The following is a 16,080-nucleotide window of genomic DNA, read 5'->3' on the forward strand; positions in this document are numbered from 1 at the left end:
CATTAGCATGTAGACTGTGTCTTGACGTCACCATTTTCTGTACAAGTTTATCGATCTCACACATCATTGAGGAGGAATTTTGGACAAACCCTTTTTTATAATATTGCTTCAGTTAATTGAGGTTCATGGCTATTCATTAACAGACAGATTTCGTAAGGGGTTGCCACAACATTTCAGTCAGATTGAGATCTGGACTTTGACTTGCAGCATTGTGGGGTTTTTTCTTACCTATTCTCATGTAAATTGGCTGCTATGCTTGAAATCATTGTCCTGTTGCACGACCCAGTTGCAGCTAAGCTTTAGCAATCACCCTGATGGTCTCACATTTCACTCATGGTAGTGATTCATGGTTGACTCAGTGACTGCAAAGCAATCACAAATCATCATCCAACCACCACCGTGCTTAGTAGTTGATATGAAATGTTTGTGCTGATGGCTTTCTGTGTTTGGCCTTCTCCAAACATGGTGCTGTGCACCATGATCAGACATCGCCACTTTGGTCTCGTCTGTCCAACAGTTATTGTTCCAGAAGTTTTGTGATTTGTTTAGATGCAGCTTTTTTAAACCTAAGCCGTGCTGTCACGTTCTTTTTAGAGAGACAAGGTTTTCTCTCGAAAACCCTTCCCAACATGCTATGCTTGTTCAGTCTTTTTCTACTTGTACTGTAATAAACTTTAATGTTTCAATCATTACTTACTAACTGAGGCCAATAGGCCCATCACACAATCCAACCTTAGGTTAAGACTGGTGGTTGTCCACCTGTCCTGAGAAGATTGTGACATTGTGTTTGGACAGACCTGAATACTCCAGACCAGCGCACTACCAAAAGACTTGCTCACACTTGCTAATAATAAGTTATCAAGTTCACCTGACTGCTGCTTACCCTCTTAACTGTTATGGAAGCAGTAAGGGTGGCTTAATTTTTCAGAGGACTGCATGTCTCTACCAGTTTGTGTGGACAACAAAAGACGTAGGAGGACATACTGGTTTACTAAGTGATCCTTTGTTGAATAAGAAGTGAAATATATTTCAACAATACACGGGTGAATCATGATAAGGCTCAGGAACACAGGAATATTGCTCATCCTACTCTTGTCATGTGTCAGTCATTTCATGTCATTGTGACAAATAGAAGTAAACAACAAACTGACCAGCAAACCAGCAGACTGGCCATTGGGAGCACCCTGACATTACCTGATAAACAGAACTACAAGCTGGTGGAAAAATACGTGAATCCTGTTTTGTGGCGAACACTCGTTTAAACTTCTGCAAGTATTCTACAAGCACAAGTTAGCAATGCCTGTGAAAATGTATGTAATTGGTAATTTATTAGTTTTTCTTACCAGACTGAGTCAGGGCATCAAGTGAGCTTTTAGTGTCCGGTTTATACATCTAACACAGCATGTACTGACTGTTTGACCCTTTAGCTATTTTTTTGTACCATCAACCATGTAACACCATGTAACTCAGACATACAAACACACGCACTCACACCCACTTGCCCATAAAACACACACACATAAACTGTAGATGTGTCTTCAGTCATTTCTGTATGTTTTCCTTTTATTTGTCCACACACATACAGTGCATGGACTGATACTGATTTTCCACTGCTGCGCATTTCTTCTACACTCAGCATCTCTAAAAAACAATGTGTACAAACAAAGTCTTCCCCTTCACGGGCTTGTTTAGCATTTCTTTTGATCCATGATTAGTGTAGAGGTCTTCTTAGTCACAGTTTCATGGGGCTTTTTTCAGTTTGTTTAACTGAGATGTACATGTATATGTCACTGTTTATATGTTGGATCCAGTGCCTCATTTAAAGGACAAACATTTAGTTTTTTGTCAGAAGGATTACTGCAATTCGAAACTGAGCTGTATTTGGTTGGCTACTGACTCATGCATGGCTGCCAGACTCTCAGACAGCAGACAAAAGCAGGAGTAATGAAACCCAGGGCAGGCTAACACTGGGAGTTCAAAAGGGTCACACACTTCTCACATTCAGTGATTCATCCCATCTGCTTGTAACTCCACTTTGGAAACCCCAAAATGAGAAACCAGACAGATACTTAGAAACAAATTCCGTTTGTGTTAACTTTTTAAGCTAAACACATTCAGTGAACACATATCGAGACTGAATTCAACTGAAGTTTATTTGTGCTGAAAACAGAAACTGTTCAAACTGAATAAAATGTTTGCTAGTTTTTGTAGGTGTGGTAGCTTTTTAGCAACTTCCTGTGTACACTTCTAGTTACTTGCACTGAACCAGTGGATGGATTGATAAAAAAAACTCACAGTATGGCAGAGGACCAGGATACACCATGTTTCAGAATCGAGGATTAATTGTGGTATGAACCCACATGCTCTTTTCCAATAAGTTCTCATTTACAAACCAGTAGGCCAAGTCACAGTCAGACATGTCCTCCCTTGTTATACCTGCTTTGTTGTTGTTGTTTTGGAAATGGTGTGAATGCTTATTTCAAGACTTCAGAGCAGGACTAAAATAACCTTTTTTTCTCGCACACACATCTAATATAATATATTTTCTTTGTTATATAATATACTAATACACACATTTGTATTTATTAGGTAGCTTTTTCTTCTTCTGCTGCTATATTTTGGTAAGTTTAAAATTATTTAGACAGTTTAAAGTTTAAGTTTTGTGGGTTTGTGTTTTTTAAAATCACAGCCGATACCATTCGTGTAATTCTGCCGATGCCCAAATGTGGCCACTGAGCGTTAAGGGAAACAAAATAGCTATCGAGTAGGCTTTAAAGCATATAATGCTCTGGCTGTTGAAGAGACAAAATTGAATTAAAAGGCAGTTTGCTATCATTTCTCAGAAGAGCAAAAGTGGTTAGCTCCACGATGACCTCAACAAGTGAATGAAAGCCAGCGTCTCTCTCTGCTACAGAAAGCACTGAGAGCTGAAAGACAATGACTGTGTTTTAGACAAACAAGCTGTTCTCAATAAACTATCCACCTCCATGTCCTTGTGTGGCTGTCTGCTACAGTATGAAGTTGATTAGACTAATTACAATGGGATTCAATTTCAAAGCTTTGAACGATCCTCTGGTTTTCGGGCAGTGACTCTTATTGCAGGTGGATTTTGAAAACAATGCGTCCTTTATTGTGACTGCAGTGTCTGTCATCTGTCAAGATTAGTCTTCCTTGAAATGTAACATGAGCACATTTTTCCTGGATTCATTGAATAAAAATAGATAAAAGCTGCTTTATTGGAAGCATATCAGACGTCATGCTGCTCAAAGAGGCTGATTGTCACTGTAAAAGCCCCCAAAAAAGTGCTCTAATGTTTAATAAAAAATGATATGCTGTTCAAGCAAAGCTCATGTTTTGGCTGGTTTTCAGTCTGCTTTATCTGCCAGATAACTGTACATCCTTGAGCCTCCTGGAATGTTACCATGTGACCACCTCACTGCTTCATCTACAAGGGCATGAGTGCACGTGTCTGTATGGACTTAATTCTATTATATGCATGTAAAAAGATGCTTTGAAGATTCAGATAAAGGGAGATGTGCTATGTTACAGAAGTTAATGCATTCACTGTGCTCTAAACTGTGTGGAAGGCTGTTCAGCCATGCTGTATGTAAACCTAAGAATTGACAGTTTATACTTTGATTTTTTATTGACTGATTGAGTTCCCATAAAACAATTTTTAGTGGTGCAATCCTGCATTATTTAACTTGCAGATGTCATTTAAACTTTATTGGGACTCCATTTATATTGATTACAATAACTGATGTCCAGTTTGACTACAGATTTGATCCACAGACTCAGCACTAAAAACTTCTTACATCACATGACTCAGTCTGGCAAGAAAAACTAAAACATTACAAATTACATTTTGAGAAGCATTACTGACCTGAGCTGACTACATTTATTAAAGACTTCATTCATATTTTATAATAGTCACTAAGTCACACTTATGAATGACCTCCTTATGATTTGCTTCAACTCCTTTCATGCGTTTGACCAATGAAACGAAATCTGAGGCATCTTCCAACAAAAATTAAAATTCTTTGCAGGTTTATTTTGATGTTTTGAAGCATAAGCAGAGATCGCTCCGGCTAACTTCTGAGGCACACCCAGTCATTTTGTCCCATAAGCAATTTTTGAAAGGACTTCCAAGTAGACTTTCAAGGGGTGAAGAGTATTTAGAGAAAGAAATGACCAAAGACAAGCAACTGAACTGTTGTGGGGTTTCCACAGTAAAGTTGATTATATTGTTGCTTACTCCTTTAGTTGACATGGGTGGGCACCTGTGAGTCACACATACCATTAGTAAAGACAATATGTAAACACTGGCTTTTGTACGAATGGCTTGTCATTAAAAAGTTACAACACACATGTCTGGTCTTGCTACACAGTAGCTGAAAATCCTTGGAAACCTTTATTTACGCATCCATCCATTTGCTTCCGCTTATCCTTTTCAGGGTCGCTGGAGCCTATCCCAGCTTTCCTTGGGGCGAGAGGCGGGGTACACCCTGGACAGGTCGCCAGTCTGTCGCAGGGCTAACACACAGGGACAGACAACCATTCACACTCACATTCACACCTAGTGACAATTTGGATTATCCAATTAACCTATCCCCACAAGCTGCATGTCTTTGGACGGTGGGAGGAAGCCAGAGTACCCAGAGGGAACTCACGGGGAGAACATGCAAACTCCACACAGAAAGACCCCGGCCTGATGGTGGAATTGAACTCAGGACCTTGCTGTGCGGCAACAGCGCTAACCACCGTGCCACCGTGCTGCCTCTTTTTTTATGCATTCTGTGGAAATTCATACTGGTATGTAAAGGGTTGAACGGTAACAGTGACCTCACTGTAAATGAGTTACAGAGCAAAGGGATGAAGGTTTCACACTGACGGCCCCTCGTGAAGACTGATCTAGAAAGGACAGAGTTCATGCTCAACAGCTGGATATTCCTCTTCCTCTTCGCCTTTTTATGTTTGCTGTCCTTGGTCAGAAGCACCTCCACAGGCAGATTAGAGGCCTAGATTAGAGGAACAGTGATAACACATCAAAACAACTGAAATTAATCTCATATTCCTGCAATCTGACTTTTTTTGTCATACCCATGGCCTTTATAGATAAATCTTACTTCATAAGGACCCTGGATATTTCAGCTGCTCTGTTTAGTGTTTGTTTTCACTTATACTGGGAACAGAAATAGGAGCTGGTTTTTATGGTCTACTAACCCCACTGATTTCTTTGTACATGTACTAAGTGTTGCAACCTTCACCTGAGTCACACTTACCCTTTGGCTGCACAGGAACAAGGATGTATAAAGGTTATATATCATCAATCACAGTAACTCTCTACATTACAGGCTTTGCTAGTAACCCTGTAGCCTTTTCTCCAGAGCTTTTTTTCTCAGACATCCTCGTTTTGCATTCGATATTTACACTACTGCACTTTGCATTAGTGTAAATATCGAAACAAGTTGCAACCTTAATTATGAAAAAAAAAAAACACTAAAAAATATGCGTTTAACAAACTTGAGGCACACAGTTTACCCAATAAACCAAGAGCAGCTGGCCTTTTTAGATGGGGAGGGTCTCTGTCCATGTTTAAATCCGCTGCACACACGTTTCACAAAGGATTGTGTGTTTGTGTGTTTGATTGCATGTTTGCATGGACAGAGAAAGAGCATTGTTATATTCAGAGTATAGAGTGTATGCTTGTGCGTGACACCGGGGGCTGATGAACGGATAACAGCCACAGCAGGAGATTCTTGGCTGAAGTCAGTCGTTCCATTTCCTCCCTGTAGGCCAAGCAACACATCATTCTTCAGCGTTAGATAGTAGGTCTGCTGATAAGAAGCTCCCGTTAAACAAATCTGTCACGTAGCTAAATCCTTTATAACCTTGGAAAACAGCAGGTGTTTACTAACCTGTGGGCATTAGTTTGATTTTAAGATCAACAAAAGGTATTTTCAGCAGATTGTCAAAGTGTCCTGACCACTAAAGTCTATGTGGTTTAACTGTGCTGTGAGTTGTCTGATAACATTGTGGATGAAAAGGCGGCAACTTCCTGACTTGACTTTGTTCCACACCCTGTGTGCTTCTCCATGCCACCAACTAGCTGCTATACTATGCAGGTAAATTTTTTTAAAAGATGCTGAGACTCAACCCATGTTTTTATTTTTTACATTGGTGCCACTGTGAATCATTTCCTGAATGATCTATTAGGGTGTTGCATCTGTGTGGACAGTAATCCTCATTACTGTCAGTCATTTGGCACTGTCCGGTTTAACAAGCATGAAACAACAAGGAAGTCAGTTGGGAAAATAATCAAGTGAATTTCCTGAATTCCTTTAAGCCATCACAAAGGCGAGGCTATTCTTCCTGCTAAACTTCTCAGAAGACACTTTGTCATTCAAAACAATTACTTATTATAGAAGCCCTCCTAAAAAGCATTGTGATTGTTTGAGTTAGAAGTCCTCCCCTGCAAGTAGAATCTGCACAAAAGAGGAAAAACTTTAGTACTTGCAAAATGAAATATGCACATTTCACACGGCTTTAACACACAGATAAAAATGACAACATGTGCTATCAAATCGTTCACTTTCTACATTCACACTCTTTTTTTTTTACTGTGAACCTTTGAAACTGCTCACTTGATATTGAATTGCTTGCTCATAATAAGATTGTAAGACAAGTAATCTAATTGTATGGATGTCACATACAGCTGTTGTCTGTCTGTACAATCCTAAGGCAAGATAGTACTATTAAATCAAGGGTTCTCCTGTCAGATTTCTTTTATACACAGTTTTTGGTAGTTAAATTAAATAAATAGAATAAATAAAATGTATACAAACCAGTATGTTTACACAGTAGTCTTTTTAAAATAAACTGACAAATGTCTAAAGCTGCATCGTACCACATGTGTAAATAAAATTTTTTGGACATTTCCTTATTAAATTAAACAAACATAGCAGAGACAGCAAGGAAATGTGTCTTTGGTTGATTGTTTCTTTGTTGTAATGACACTTCCTGGCAATAAATCTTATACTATTGGAAAGACAGTTTATCTCCCTTTAAATGGTGCCAGAAAACTTCATTTGTGGGTCGAGCAGCAGACTTGAGCATCTGGGTTGTGGCCATGAAAAACTTGCCAAACAATATATCCTCCTATTGATTCCTGTTTGGTGTAGTTTCTTGGATCGGATTAAAGAAGTCTGAATGAATAAGACATACTGGAAATTTAACTCTTTATTCATTTAACAAACAGGGGTCTCAACAGCATGTTTAAAAACATGGAAACACTGTTTAGATCACTGCACATCTATAGAGGTTTGCCGCTGACAGCACTCATGGTACAGGCATAACTGCAGTGTAACAGCCTATGATAAGACGGAGAGTGCTAGAATGTCCTGTGCTCTGAATAAACCCTGAACACTGTTGGCAGCAACTCCAAAGCATGGCGTAATGACACAATCAGCCTCATTGCCTTTAGGGCAATCAATTCTCTCAGTGCAAGCAAAGGTAACAAGCAGTCTGCAGCCTTGTATATAATGTACACAGCGCTCAAACTAAAAAAGTCTAAATGATCATTTTTAAAAAGAAAATTTGACCCTCCAGCCACCGTTAAATACTTACAGTCTTTATCTTATCTACTTTATGTCTTGAGAGAATGTTTATTTTTTTTAAATTGCAGTTTCTGTTTTGCATTTCGCTGTCAAACCATGTTGTGACAGACACCAGCGCAATGGTGCAGACCAGTGTAGCAATCGTAAAAAGTTGAGTGGATTTACCAGTCTTCACATTTCCTCATTCACGAGGTTTATCATTGTTTCATTTTGGTATCTAAAAATAAACCAGCCGACTAGTCTTACATTGTTGTGATTGCCCCAAAAGCTGATAAACAAAGACGCAAAATTTGCTCTTCCTGGATGTTATGCTTTTCAGGCTTAAGGCATGCCTTTAAACACCTAAAGACAAAGGATGCTGAGGAATGCTTGGCTGCTGCAAGCAATGCATCATTTGAAAATATCTTATGTGTTTTATAAGAGCCGTCAGACATGCGGCTTTCTTCCGAAAGAAGCCAGTTTCCATAACCCACAGAGCGTCGTAGTGCATTTTACGACACTTTTGACCACATGCTTCACCTGTTGTCACCTATCATCAAAGTGGACATGACAAATGGCTGTGTGACATATAAATGTGTCTTGTAATGACTGTTACTGGTAGAAAAAAAACACCATCACCATCACATCTCAGTTTCCAGGGAATATGATATGATAATGTCTATGATCATTTTTCTGAATAGAATACAAAGGAAAGAGGAACTTCAATTAAGGAAATAATACATCCTTCTATGCTGTCATATTGTAATATTAGTCACAGTGGTTTCGATGACTTTAACTGCCTTTGAGGTATTTAAAATTATTTCAAATGTTAACACATTCGTTAACATTCATTAATATACAAATTATTGACTCTGTCGACAAGACTGCTACAGACCGAGAGTTCACATTAGCCGATAAGGATATAAGGGTTTTATATTTGCAGGGTACATTAGCTCATGCCCCAGCCTAAAGTTTAACAGCTAATCGAATCAAAAGAGTTTATGCACTGGAAAAATCAACCCATAGTTAAAAAAAATAATAATTTTAAAATAAATAAATCTTTAGAAATAAAATATCTGAATAGCTATCAAATTAGCCAGCGTATCCAGATCAGCTCTGGCACAAAGGTGAACTTGTCATTTTGAAGTCTAAGGCCACGTGTCTCTCAGTTGTGTAACACATAACACACGGTGTGCAAATGTAAAGAGCTGGACCTGTTGAAACTTTGCCTGTGTTAAGCCAGCTGTTGCCCCATGATACGGTCCCCACAGCTTCCTCTCTCACTGCGCATCAAAAGGCTCTGTGTTTGACAAAAAGGCCTATTCGAAACTCCAAACAGGAGTCGAGAACCCCATGAGATAAAACACACACCATGAAAAACATCCTCCCGCTGCACTGAAAAGGAAACTGTTTCTGTAGACAAAGCTCTGATTATTCATCGCAGCTACATCCTACTACCCTTAAACTGTGCACACATGCGCTGATAAGACATGCTCAGTTTTCAGATAGACGTATGAATATTTACTGCTGTAAACGTGCTGCATGATTCTCTGTATCACGCAGGAGCAAGTAAACTGTGCTGAGTTTAAGTGTCTAGCTGCAGTGAGAAGAATTTCAGATTGTTTTTCTGTTTCTCTTCCTCGTTCCTTCTCATCACAGTCATCACCTACTGGAATCTTTAGGATTATACAAGGTGGTGCAATCAGTGCTGTTCCCATATGCAAACAGCACTTATTTATAAGCTATTAACAGTGATGAATTACATTGTATGAGAACGCTTTAGCTCGAGAATGCATTGTTAAAGTGTAGTGTAGTATTACTGTAAGTACTTACAGACAGTAAACCTGTGGGTGTGTCTTTGTTTAGTTTACTGTAACTAAATGTATGAGGGCTGCGGCAAATACAAACTGTTTCCTTTGTTGATTGAATTAAACGAATTAAAGCCTTAAAACTGATAGAAACCAGTGCCGGCTTCTATTGTAGGCTGCTGTAGTCATTTTACTTTAATGTCAGTGGTCACTGTAACCTGCTTCGGTGTTCCATCAGGAAGGATATCTGGTGTAAAACTCTGCCAAATTAATTAAGCAGGGAAGATGAAACCATTTTAAAAAAATGCTCACTGTGTCCTCAAAACTACATATATAGCCATAACATATAAAGATTCTTATATTATTGCTGACATTACCCCAAAATAAGTTGTTTAAAATCTTTTTTCCCCCCTTTCCTGGATTTTCTTGTACTTCTACCACCATCTTTGCTTTTCATTGCTTCACATCTCTCACAGTTTCTCATGTTTTGAGTGCTGCACCTCTCTCTCTTACAGTAACCCTGCTGCAGCTTCACGAGATGCCTTACATTTGAACTATTTTAGCAACTTCTGGAAAGAAGTGTGGCTAGGTAAATCATTTTACTTACAATTTTTAAACAAGTGTCTCTAGAGTGTGCAGCAGATTGCACTGCCTTGCTTTTGTGAGTTTGCTTTAAAGAAAAGGAAAAAAAGAAACATGACATCATACTGTAAAAACAATGTGAAAATAACATAATTATAGCTGGTAATGCTGAATAACTATGTGGTGATATTTGTATTGCATTACTGGTATTTGTGGTATAAATGACTGGCCATGTGACAAACCTTATGGTTGAAAAAGGCCATGGGTGGGGATTTGGTTGAAGAATGAGTTTATGTACACATTGAATAGGTGAGCAGAGAAGAATAACTCTTAAATTAATTATCCTTCAGTTTTAGTTTATGTGTTGGATTTTTACTCCATCAATCCGTTCTAAATATTTGCATCCCTGTGCTTACTGTTATTTGAATGTTTAACTTCCCGGATTACTTCTGCTAAAATGACATCATGATCTGACCTGTTCTCAGGAATGTATCTCTAATCTTTGCTATGGTGACAGGTTTGCTGTACGTCAGTAGCTGTGATTCAGTAGAGTGGGGTTACTCACTGTTATTAGCTGGTTTTGACCATCAAATGTTAGGTGACACAGGCAATGAGTGGCTTACCACGTCTCAATGGCAATTCCCACAGACTCCAGGTCACATTTAAATTCATTAGTTATATCCATAGTCATTATTTCTGTTAAATACTTCCAAGATGATTTTTTCTAAATTTTATGTATGAGTGTTTTCAAAATCTTCACAATGAAAAAAGTGCACACTGAATGTGACAAGTGTTTTTCACAGGAGACATTCTGACGTGCCACAAAACCACAAATGTAGTTACCTAGTGTGTACCTGGGAAACCTGTAAAAGACAGTGCCATTGTCATAGTTATCAGGAACACCAACACCTTTCTTACTGGTCATAATGTGACCTGTTGTGGTTCGGCAGACTCAGTCAAAGGAGCCAAAATACTGTATTTGGGTCTAGTAGAGTGGCTCATGTTTAGCCTGATCAGTACCGAAGTAAAATACAGTTATTTTTCATCAGCCTTCACATATCTTATTCTTTAGTGAAAATGTTCCGGGATTATATTTTAAGACTATATTTGCACAAGCAGGCGACAGCAAAACCCACGTCAAAGGCCTTCATGTACTTAGCTGCATAAAGCTGATTTACAACTCTGTCTAGTGTACCTCTGCTGACACCTGGTGGCAACTATGAGTTACTACACCTCAAAAAATCGGCCTGATATTGAATTTACCGGGTAACTTATCCTAACGGAACAGCATCACATGAACAATTTTGTAAAACCTGTGTGGATTTTATTTGGCTATATTTCATGTCGTTTAAATACTTTGACGTTAATGGTAAAATGAGAGTTTCGACAGAAACTTTGCTAACGGGATGACTGCCCCTTTAAGAGCGGCGACCAGCTGCTCAGCGCCCAATCGCGGCGCGTAAACTGAACTTTGTTGTTGTCAGCAACTAAGCGCTAACTGTTAGCTAGCGTTAGCCGGCCACCGAGCTAAAGAGGTGATATCTCGCATCCCATTCGTCCTAATACCGGAGGAAAGCACGGTAAAATTTAGCTTGGACGGCTACGACCGTAAACAAGTCGCTTCCATCAGGATTTCGCCTCCGATATCAACAAAAATGACATCTGCGCTGGTGAGTTTAACCTGCTGCTTGAGCCACTGAGATGAAGTTCGTTTCTTATTTGTATTTTCCACAATGTGCCTTCTTGGTTACGAGTTAAAGGCTGATATATCTGTAGATTTATTGCAATACATTATATATATTTTTTATTTGGTATGGACCCCTTTCTTTTTGCAGCTTGTTTTATCTTTATTTAGAGCAAGAGCAGATTATAAATCGGGGTAATTTTACTCTTAGTCTGGATTAAATGTCTGTGAAGTCGTTGCAAAGTGACTCATTACTCAGTCTGCTGCGTGTTCAATGTAATATATACATTTATACTAATGTAACAACCAGCCTGTGTAGTCGTGACAGCCACATATGTTATGTAAATGATACATTGAAAGTTTAATGGTATCGTTTCACTCATTTGTCATGATCTAAGTTGCCTTTGCAGATTAAATGCATCATTTTGCAGTCAAAGTGACTAACAAGCAATTAATATGCCAACAATCTGATATTCTGTGTACGGTAATTACAGTATATTGAAGTTATGAGAAAAGACAAAACGATAGAGTCATTTATGCCACTATACACTCACCGTCCACTATATTAGGTGCACCTCGCAAGTGCTGGGTTGAGCGGCCTTTTTGCCTTGAGAGCTGCCTTAATTATTTGTGTGAACCTGAAAAAATTCCTCTGAGGTTTTGGTCCATATTGACATGATCGCTTCAGGCAGTTGCTGCAGACTTTTCGGCTGCACATCCATGATGAGAATCTCGTGCTCCACCACATCCCAAAGGTGCTCTGTTGGATTAAGATCTGAGTAAGTGAACATGGTGCATAAAACCCCTGAAAGCAGCCTTCAGAAGATGGGTACACTGTGGCCATGCTGAATGTGATCAGCAACAACCTCAAGTAGGCTGAGGTGTTTAAATGATGCTCAATTGTTAATAAGGGGCCCAAAGCGTGGCATGAAAATATCCCACACAACTTTTAACTTGTAACAGTGTTACATGTTGTGTAGCCTATGTGCTTCAAGGCTCAACAAGTTGTGCATTCAGAGATGCTTGTAACCAGTGACAAACAAACAAGAAAACAAGCTTATTTTAAGTTTGCATAAACTAAACCTCATTTTGAAGAAAGGATGGTCAAAGCCTCTCTTTGATGAACTCCAAGAGTAACTCATAAGACACTATGACAATAGATATTCTGTGCAATACAGTCATGCACCATACACCACAGTATCTGGTAACTGAAGGAAAAAAAATATACTCTTTAAAAGTCTCTCCAGTTCTTTCCTTGTGAGGTTGTTGTTGTTAATATGAAGTAAGATAACTCACTTTATAATTTTCTTAAAAAGTAGTGACTGGTGCCAGACTAGCAGGGAACTCCTACATCTTTTGATAAACAATATTTGCTGCCAGTGAATGGCTCACACTTGGAACCAAAATTATACATTTCAGTATAGTATTTGCCCCTACTCCTAATCTGTAGCAGGCTATTAATGACTTAATCCAAGTAACAATCCTGTTAGTTGTACAACTTAAAATCCAAAATAAAAAGTAAATGTGGATTTACATAATATAATATAACAATGCATTTAAGAAAGCAGGATTAAATGAGGCGTGGTTGCAGGGAATATCGCTAATAAGAGCCAGTTTTATATTATTTTTATATTAAAAATACAAATCAGCAAGAAACCAACTTCAGTAAGAGAATAGTTTCTTTATTTACATATAGTTTGTAAAAAATAGTGTAGTTAAGAAAAAAAATAGTACAGAATTCTACTAAAAGCAAGCGACTCAAATATGATCTATAAAAGTTTCTATTTTCTGTCTTTCTGCCATTTCAAAATCTCAACACTCGACACCATATTTGTCAAAGTGTCTCGTGATGATGCCCAGCTCCAGCTCCACAGTCCCCATGGCTTCGGTGTGCAGTCTGTATCTGTCCGCCCCGCTGTAGATCAGGTCAGGGCTGAGGAGCTGGGGACCTCCGCCGACGAACATTTGCGCCAGCCGTTCTTGCCAGGAGCCCACAGGCCTCCAGGTCGCACAGCTTATTCGGTGATGTCCCGGACTAGAAGGGACGTGGCAGAAACCATAACCATAGAGTTGGCACCGTCCGAAAGAATCCTGATGCCACACCTCTAGGTGAATCTTCGGCCAGCCTTGCAGCCCTTTGGTCGCGTAGTGCAGATCGATCGGGTGGCTCCAGTACGCTATGTCTCCGATTTGGGGGCTATCCACCTGGGTCTGACCCTCCTTCAGCCCGGATAAAAGCCGCCATGCTTCTCCCGTATGAATTCCCCATTTGCAAAACAAAGTCTTTTCCGGGAAACCACTTGCACCAATGATCTGCCCTATAATGTGCAGCTCTGCCATGTCACACTGGTTCTCTTTAACCAGAAAATGTGGCACGGAAAGTCCTGTTTTGTCTCTCCGATGTTAACGGCTAGCTTAGCGGCTAGCTAAACTAACGGCTAAACGTCTCCTTGGTAACCGCCTACCGTGATTTGCTATATAGCCATATACCCCCTGAGTTAGGCCTCGCAGGCACCACTTCCGGTACGAATCCCGTCCAACATTATGAAGACCCAAAGCTTCACCTTTATAAAGTTGTTTGTCATTAATGAATAATTAATTTTCACTAATTATAATATTGGCAATATTATTCCTGAGCTATAATAAACGTGTGTGGTGAAAACGCGGTGGTGTCACGAATTTGGAACTACACCCTTACAGGTTGAACTCAGGGTTAAATTAGTCCTAGTACGAGTTGTTTCTGTTTTTCATGCATTGTTTATAAAAGCCCGTTCGTCGAAGACCTAAAACACCCCTTCATATTAATACTTTTTAATTAACTCGTGACGAAGAATTTACTTAATTGCTCGATTTCTCTGAAGTTTAATCGGTCTTTGGAGTCTGTGAACACTGTGAAACAGCGCCAGTACGCGGCTGTACTGCGCCCAGACTCCACAGTTAAACCAGTCTTACACTCCATGGTGGACTTTTTACAGTATATAAAAGGATTTATGTATACAGTATTTTACTTTATATTTTAAATGAGAGATAGAAATGATATTTTATGAAAAACCCAAGCTTGGGAGTAGCGTGAAATGTCACTGCGCATTTGTTAAAAGGGGGATTAAACTTTGGAATAGTTGTTTAGGCATAATTAGTTTTAACGTTAGCCTAAACATATTCGGGTTGTCATATAAATGAACCAGATACAAAGAAATGAAATACATTTAAACCTGCTACTTTTAGATCACATTGTACTTCTAGGAACATTTAATTTCATTTATTTGAAAACGTTCTTAAGTGGTAATTTACCTTTACCATTTACAGGATGTAATTTAAGTTGCATTTCTGTACAAAATTGTTACATATAATTTTTGTTTTTATCTAGCTGACATACAAGTTAGTGTATTTCTCGCAAGGATCTTGCTGGCATTAGTGAAACTTTCTTTGAAATGGATTGAACATTGTTAGACTGAGATAGTGATTAAACTGTGAGAATGTAATCAAACTGTTTATCAAAGGGAAACTGTGATTTTTAAGACACTCAAGCCTAACACTGGCTGGTATAATGTTAGGTTGTAACCAGCTGTTGTTGTTTGGTTGCCTCGTTATTAACTGCCTTGAAATGCTAATGATGACAATAAGTAACTGCAATGATATCTGGAATAAATAAGCATATTTATGCACATTTTCACGTATTAGAGCGGTGACTTCCGTTCAGAAGATGAGGGTTGAGGTGAGGAGGGCTAGTATGCCGTTTCAATGATCCCAAAACGCATCAGTTCGGTCACTGAATATGCTGAGCCTCAGAATGTGGTGTAACCCCGGTTTGCATGCTTTTGTGTACATATTTGTCAATAGCTGTTTCTTGTAAAATCTTGATGAAAACTTTCCCAGAAGAGCAGAGGCAGCCATGGTAACATATTATTGGCCATGGGTTTTGCAATGAGATGTATCACACACAGTGGGTGCTTTTCACAGTAAACATTTTGACTAGCAGCACAAGTGTTACTGCTAACATAAACACAGACTCGTTTCCATTCACGTGTCATACTAAGTCGTGACTGTGAACCTGTTCTAGGAGCCTAAAACCAAAACAGCGTATTTTTATTAATCTTTATTTATTTATGTATTTGGTGTGAAATGTCTGAAAAATCAAAAGCTGAAAGAGCATTAATTGAGTGAACCCATACTTTACTTTGGTGTCATAGAAGTGCCTTGTGTATTCTAAACCTTACGTGTGTAGTTGGGATGTTGTTAGCGATTTTATGGAGAGTTAGAAATTTACTCTGTGTTATTTTCCGACAGACTTAAGAGAGTGAAAAAGAATAACTGCGCAAAATCAGAGAACCTCATTATTTTAGCTACAAATCATAACTATGGGGTTCTTTGCTCTTGTTTCCAGGCCAGTTTTAGTCACATCATACACCCA

At 38.9% G+C, this 16,080-nt stretch overlaps 3 protein-coding genes across 5 annotated transcripts in view; 1 reads left to right on the top strand and 2 right to left on the bottom strand.

Moving 5' to 3' along the window:
• The window catches only part of sirt4 (sirtuin 4), a 700,781-nt gene that overhangs the window by 64,631 nt on the left and 620,070 nt on the right, over positions 1-16,080 (bottom strand). The gene's annotated exons all lie outside the window — the stretch shown is intronic.
• poc1a (POC1 centriolar protein A) overlaps positions 11,288-16,080 on the top strand; it is a 49,514-nt gene continuing 44,721 nt past the window's right edge. For 2 of the 3 annotated variants that reach the window (XM_039612254.1, XM_031731415.2), the window contains exon 1: positions 11,288-11,655. In XM_039612254.1, coding sequence (XP_039468188.1) covers positions 11,641-11,655 — 15 coding nt within the window. In that variant the 5' untranslated portion in view covers positions 11,288-11,640. Of the gene's footprint in view, positions 11,656-15,302; positions 15,385-16,080 lie in introns of those variants that run through there. The other variant, XM_039612253.1, reaches the window with a different exon arrangement.
• b9d2 (B9 domain containing 2) lies at positions 13,333-14,123 on the bottom strand. Its single transcript, XM_031731416.2, has one exon. The coding sequence runs from the start codon at positions 14,007-14,009 to the stop codon at positions 13,482-13,484; it is 528 nt and encodes a 175-aa protein (XP_031587276.1). The 5' UTR covers positions 14,010-14,123; the 3' UTR covers positions 13,333-13,481.

The sequence above is a fragment of the Oreochromis aureus genome, linkage group 5 (genome assembly GCF_013358895.1).
Source record: "Oreochromis aureus strain Israel breed Guangdong linkage group 5, ZZ_aureus, whole genome shotgun sequence".
Taxonomy (NCBI): domain Eukaryota; kingdom Metazoa; phylum Chordata; class Actinopteri; order Cichliformes; family Cichlidae; genus Oreochromis; species Oreochromis aureus.